This window comes from Glycine soja, chromosome 1 (assembly GCF_004193775.1).
Source record: "Glycine soja cultivar W05 chromosome 1, ASM419377v2, whole genome shotgun sequence".
NCBI classification, from domain to species: Eukaryota; Viridiplantae; Streptophyta; class Magnoliopsida; order Fabales; family Fabaceae; genus Glycine; species Glycine soja.
The window spans coordinates 41,167,693-41,174,971 of NC_041002.1; the positions used below are offsets into that span (position 1 = coordinate 41,167,693).

The 7,279-nt window shown below is 33.5% G+C and overlaps 1 protein-coding gene across 1 annotated transcript; it reads left to right on the forward strand.

Moving 5' to 3' along the window:
* The first annotated feature begins 2,415 nt into the window (after positions 1-2,415).
* On the forward strand, positions 2,416-6,264 carry LOC114416061 (receptor-like protein 6). Its single transcript, XM_028380939.1, has 2 exons — positions 2,416-2,630; positions 2,718-6,264. The coding sequence occupies exon 2, from the start codon at positions 2,743-2,745 to the stop codon at positions 6,112-6,114; it is 3,372 nt and encodes a 1,123-aa protein (XP_028236740.1). The 5' UTR covers positions 2,416-2,630; positions 2,718-2,742; the 3' UTR covers positions 6,115-6,264.
* Positions 6,265-7,279: the final 1,015 nt, after the last annotated feature.

Consider the following 7,279-nt stretch of genomic DNA (forward strand, 5'->3'; position numbering starts at 1 on the left):
CCCAAGGCAACCAACTCGTTTATGATCGGATTGGTTTAGGTCAGATATATGAAAAAATAATTATACAAATTCGACTCAGTCCAATTCATTAAACTTTGGTCGATTTAAGTAATAAATATAGGTAAATTCAACCAATTCCAACCCAACAATGACGTTTATAACAATGATTGAATCCCTTTACATGATGTTCAGAATTGGCCGGAAAGAATAGACCATTTGTAAGAGGAACATTGGAGACAACGTAGGCTGAGAAAGAAACTTGATGGAATATTAAAATACACTAGAATGGCTACAAAGAATAGAATATTCATATCTCAAATGTTGATCCATTGTTTCGTAGTGGACTGAACCGGCAGTCAAGAAGGAAAAATATTTAGTGTTTACATTAAATCATTAGCCAAATTGTCTCACTCACCTAAGAGAAAATAACCAGCTAGGAAATAAATAATTTATAGAGATTAAGGTAATCAGATCTTCTCTAAATTTGTCAGATACTCTGTATTTATATGTAAACATCAAAACCTTTATTTATCTTCTATTGAGCACACTGTATATATGAGAAGTGTTACATTTCAGATAATAGACATTGCTAGAACTTTAATACTACAACCAATGAGGTGTATTACTGCATGTTTCTTTTTATTAATTTAATAATTTTCTTCCTGTCATCCTGCATTAGCCAAACACTGGAGCATCTGGTTACTCTCTGTTTTTTGTTCAGCAATTGTTTGTTTTACTATTCTAATATTTTAACACTGGAGCATCTTGTTTGTTTCAACAATTAAGTACAACATATGCCTCTGAAATTAAAATCCTGCAAAATATTGAGAAAAATTCACACATGTGCATCATCATTATTCTGTACAAAACTACTACAAACTACAGCCTCTCTTTTCTAATATGTTTCGAAAATCATGTAACTATTCAAAGAACATTCCATTCAAATTTCCACCAACTTTTTGGTTCTTTCTAATTCTACCCCTTGTTAGAAGGGCGAATCATTCAAAAGTCTCTAAACCTGCTGGCTTTCCATTCGTTAGCCAAAAGAAAATGAGCCTTATTAATTATATGTTGTGAGTTTTTTTCTATCCCATTCCCTGGGCAAGACTATAAATTGTAAGTCTCTAATCTGACAAAAGCATTCAATTTCTAGGAAAAAACGGTGCATGCTCATTAGCTTGGTTGTCTATTCATAGCAACTGCTCAATTTTTTGGACGTGTGGAATGCTCTTGGAAAGAAAGTGATTTTGTAGTGTTGAACAACTTCTAAAATGGTTTCATGGAAAAGCATAGAAATACAGTTTTCTGAGCTACCTTTGTAATTTCTGTTAAAAGTTAAAGTGCAAAGAGTATCAATCAACCTTAGCATTTGTAATTGTGCACAGTTGTGTCTTACTAACTTTTACATACATTAAAACCAATCATCTGCTGCACGATTCTTGAAGGATAACCCTTAAAAAATGACAGTGAGAACCAAAGTAAGGACAAAAGCTCAAAAAGTTAAAAATGCTGAAGTCAAGTGGAAAACAGTGTTGAGGAAAAGGTATTTGCCATCATAACGTAGTCATCATTTTTTCTCTGGATAAATTTAAATGTTATTAAGTGCACAAATTTGTTTACAAAAATTAAAAGGTTAATAGTAAAAAGTACTAGCACAATATAATTGCACCAAAGTGTAACTTCGACGTTCTTGCGGATACCAAGTGTCAATGTCTGGGTCTCCTGGTGAAATCCAACGTTGAACAAGGACTCTTTAATAGAAGTGGTGAGTTTTTAATCTTATTTTTCTGAGAACTACAATTTTTTATTTCAGTTGTCTTGAAATTTAAACTTCTACTTGTAATTGCAGTTTTCACACATACAAATCGTCTACAATGAAAATTGAGCTCATCTCACCACTTCGTGTAATAATTGTGAACTGTTATGTTTTATTAACTTTTAGATACTTTAAAACCAATTCCACTTTTCCATTAAAAAAAAAAAACAATTCCATTTAGTACATAATTCTTAAAACAATTTTAACAATTGTAATTCGGAAATGAAAATCTTAAAATAGGACAATGACAGCCAAGTTAGAGACAAGCTCAAACAGATAATTAATATTCTCTCGGTTCCAGAATATATGGAATTTGAGATTTTTGAACAAATATTAAGAAATAAAATTAATTTGTTAAATTTTAAATAAAACATTAGGTAATTTTTTAATATACTCTTTAATTTTTTAATTAATGACTTATTTATTCTTTTTATGTGCACGGCTGACACTAAGTATTTATTGAGGATAGTCTTGGAAAAAAGTATTTAATGTACAGTTAATTTTGTAAAATAATTTATATTTTAAAGTCCCATAACATAGTCATTAGTATTTTTCTCTGTTCCTGCTGATGCTGTGTGCCATTAGCAAAAGATTTGAAGGCTGTGCAGACTGCAGCATGCCTATAAATAGCCAACCGATTAGCAATTGTAAGAGCACTTCCAAAGATCAAAACAAATGCTTTCCCATCCAACCATTCAGCCCCGTGTCAAATAAAGCCTTCAACTTTCCAACTAAAACAAAACCACCCCTCCAATTTGGATACATCTGCGTCTGCTGGTGAAAGCAACCGTTGAACGAAGAGTTTTCCATAGTTGTAAGTTTTTAATCTTTTGTTTCTGAGTACTACCATTTTTAATTATTCCAGTTTTCCTACACTTTAAACTTCTACTTGAAATCGCAGTTGTCACCCATAATCATCATCTACAATGAAAATGGAGCTTGTGGCATCACTTCTGGTGATGTCATTCTATTGGTTGTGCCTTGGTAACCACATTATTGTGGTTTCTGGTCTCTGCCTTGGTGATCAGAAGTCTTTGCTGCTGCAATTTAAGAACAACCTCACATTCACAAACATGGCAGACAGAAATAGCAGCAGGCTGAAGTCTTGGAATGCAAGTGATGATTGTTGCAGGTGGATGGGAGTAACCTGTGACAATGAGGGACATGTTACTGCTCTTGACCTCAGTAGAGAATCAATCTCTGGTGGATTTGGCAATTCAAGTGTTCTTTTCAATCTCCAACATCTCCAGAGTCTAAATTTGGCTTCAAATAACTTCAATTCTGTCATTCCTTCTGGATTCAACAACTTGGACAAGTTAACTTATCTGAATTTGTCATATGCTGGCTTTGTGGGTCAGATTCCAATAGAGATTTTTCAGCTGACAAGGTTGATTACTCTTCATATCTCTTCTTTTTTCCAACACCTGAAACTTGAGGACCCAAATCTACAAAGCCTTGTCCAAAATCTCACCAGTATCAGGCAACTGTATCTGGATGGTGTAAGTATATCAGCTCCAGGTTATGAATGGTGCAGCGCTTTGTTGTCGCTGCGTGACTTGCAAGAACTGAGCTTGTCAAGGTGCAATCTCTTAGGACCCCTAGATCCTTCCCTGGCAAGACTTGAGAGCCTATCAGTCATTGCTCTTGATGAGAACGATTTATCATCCCCGGTGCCAGAAACATTTGCCCATTTCAAAAGTCTCACCATGCTAAGGCTTTCTAAGTGCAAGTTAACTGGAATATTTCCACAGAAGGTCTTTAACATCGGAACATTGTCCCTTATTGACATATCTTCAAACAACAATCTCCATGGTTTCTTTCCTGACTTTCCATTGAGGGGATCTCTCCAGACCTTAAGAGTAAGTAAAACAAACTTCACTCGATCAATTCCACCCTCTATTGGTAACATGAGGAATTTATCCGAATTGGATCTTTCTCATTGTGGTTTTAGTGGAAAAATTCCCAATTCACTGTCAAACCTACCAAAACTCAGTTACCTGGATATGTCACATAACAGCTTCACTGGTCCAATGACATCCTTTGTTATGGTAAAAAAACTTACCCGTTTAGATCTTTCTCATAATGATTTAAGTGGTATACTCCCATCATCTTACTTTGAAGGACTGCAAAATCCTGTCCATATTGACTTGAGTAATAATTCTTTCACTGGGAGGACTCCTTCAATCCTTTTTACACTCCCATCACTGCAAAACCTTTGGCTTTCAGACAACTTGTTTACTCAATTGGAGGAATTCATGAATGTTACATCCTCTAGATTAGTTACCCTCTATATGAGTAACAATAATCTATCTGGGACGATTCCTTCATCCCTTTTTGCACTCCCACTGCTGCAAGAGATTCGGCTTTCCCACAATCATCTTAGTCAGTTAGATGAATTCATAAATGTGTCTTCTTCTATATTAGACACCCTTGATTTGAGTAGCAATAATCTGTCAGGGCCTTTTCCAACATCTATCTTCCAGATTAGTACACTCTCTGTCCTCCGACTTTCTTCAAACAAGTTCAATGGGTTGGTGCATCTGAATAAGCTTAAAAGCTTAACTGAACTAGAGCTTTCATACAACAACTTGTCAGTAAATGTGAATTTTACAAATGTTGGCCCTTCTTCCTTTCCCAGCATTAGCTATCTAAACATGGCATCTTGTAACTTGAAAACATTCCCTGGTTTCTTGAGAAACTTGTCCACATTAATGCATCTAGATCTTTCAAATAATCAGATTCAAGGAATAGTGCCCAACTGGATTTGGAAACTACCTGATCTTTATGATCTTAATATTTCCTACAATTTGTTGACTAAGTTGGAAGGCCCTTTTCAGAATCTTACTTCTAACTTGGATTACCTTGACCTTCATTACAATAAACTTGAAGGGCCAATACCTGTTTTTCCTAAAGATGCAATGTTCTTGGATTTATCAAGCAACAATTTTAGCTCTCTTATACCACGAGATATCGGTAATTACCTTTCTCAGACATATTTTCTCTCTCTTTCAAACAATTCTTTGCACGGCAGTATCCCTGAGTCCATCTGCAATGCTTCATCACTTCAAATGCTTGATCTTTCCATTAATAACATTGCTGGAACAATTCCCCCCTGTTTAATGATAATGAGTGAAACTCTTCAAGTATTAAATCTCAAGAACAACAATCTCTCAGGCTCTATTCCGGATACAGTTCCAGCTTCCTGTATTTTGTGGTCTTTAAATCTTCATGGAAATCTATTAGATGGCCCAATTCCAAACTCTCTTGCTTATTGCTCAATGTTAGAGGTATTGGACGTTGGATCAAATCAAATCAGTGGGGGCTTTCCATGCATTTTAAAGGAAATATCCACCCTTCGAATCCTTGTTTTGCGAAATAACAAATTTAAGGGTTCCCTAAGATGTTCTGAATCTAATAAGACTTGGGAAATGCTTCAAATTGTGGACATCGCTTTCAATAATTTTAGTGGCAAACTGCCGGGAAAATATTTTGCAACCTGGAAAAGAAATTTAAGTTTGCTTGAGAAATACGAAGGTGGATTAATGTTTATAAAGAAGTTGTTTTATGAATCCGAGGATAGCAGGGTATATTATGCAGATAGTCTAACACTTGCTTTCAAAGGTCGACAAGTGGAGTTTGTTAAAATTTATACAATCTTAACATCCATTGATGCCTCATCCAACCATTTTGAAGGACCTATACCAAAGGACCTAATGGATTTTGAAGAACTCAGAGTCCTCAATTTGTCAAACAACGCTTTGTCTTGTGAAATCCCTTCCTTAATGGGTAACTTGAGAAACTTGGAGTCCCTGGACCTTTCACAAAACTCCCTGAGTGGAGAAATTCCCATGCAGCTTACAACTTTGTACTTTCTTGCAGTTTTAAACCTCTCCTTCAATCATTTGGTGGGAAAGATCCCAACAGGTGCACAATTTATTCTATTTGATAATGATTCCTATGAAGGTAATGAGGGGCTATACGGTTGTCCATTGTCTAAAAATGCAGATGATGAAGAGCCAGAGACAAGGCTATACGGTTCTCCATTGTCTAACAATGCAGATGATGAAGAGGCAGAGCCAAGGCTAGCTTATACAATTGATTGGAATTTGAATAGTGTCGGATTTGGATTGGTTTTTGGTCATGGAATTGTTTTTGGTCCTCTCTTGGTTTGGAAGCAATGGAGCGTATGGTATTGGCAACTCGTGCACAAAGTTCTTTGTAGAATATTTGCACAAATGTATCTTGAATATGTAACGGGAGGAGGACATACGTACACAACTTTAAGGTGGGGGCATTAGTGGTGATTAATGAAAAATAGTGATTAATAAAAAGTGTGCAAAAAAGTGAGGTTATGATGAGTCTTCTTTCTAAATGTTTCCTTTTCAAATTTGATAGTAGTTGTTTGGGTTTTATGTTGTAATGCCAAAACAATAAATTTCCAAAACTTATGTATCGGAGCTATAAAAATATATTCTGTTACATTTTATAAAAGTATTATGATAAAGTATAGTTTTCTGTTCATAAACAACAGCTATTGAATCAATATAATTTAACGAGTAATTAAATCAGCAGTACTTGTAAAATGATCTATTTATATTACATAAAAACAAAAATTTAGACTGTAATGTTGACTTAGAGTTAACTAATTCTTTTTATGAATTGTTTTTCTATCATATTATTTTATGAAGGATGTCTAATTTAACTGGAACACGGTGTTATGTAAGTTATTATAAACTTTCTGTTAACTGTTTTTTACTCCTGGATAAGAAAAATATTGACTATTGTTTTTTATTTATCTCAGCCATGCCTTTTAAATATTGACTATAAATGTAGGTTAGGAGTTACCGTTTTAGTTTAGCAGGTGCATTAATTAAAAATGTGTTTAACCTATGTTATAATAATAAGAACCAAAAATGAGCATTAATTTAATTTGAATGAAAATATAATAGCTAAAATCCTTTAAATCATACATTGTAATTTATAATCTTTGATACCTTGTGAGAAATAAAGGACAAGGGCGGAGCCAAAAATTTGGTTTGAGGGGAGTCAAGAAATTACGTGTTTAACAAATATAAAAAAAAGTTTAAATTAAGTTAATGTAAGTGAATGCATTTATTAATTTATTAACAATTTAAGTTAATTTTATTGGTGAAAAAATTATTTAATAATGTTATTAAATATAATCACATTTTAAACTATTGAATTATATTTATTTCCCACTCTTAAAAAAAATTTGAATTATAATGGTATTTCTATAATAAAATTTAAATTTACGATATTTTTAATTAAAATTAAATAGCTAACTTAAGTATCTTTATTGCTCTTTAATATTTTAGTTTTTTATATATATTATTAGAGGTAGTATAACAGAAAAGAGATAAAATAAATGTATAAAATAATTATGAATAATTATATGTTGACACTTTAACGTTACAAATACTTCATTAATGTCTATAATTTCAC

What these genes read in the sequence shown, in the direction of transcription:
- LOC114416061 (XM_028380939.1), top strand. Translation starts at nt 2,743, where the DNA reads ATGAAAATGGAGCTTGTGGCATCACTTCTGGTGATGTCATTCTATTGG.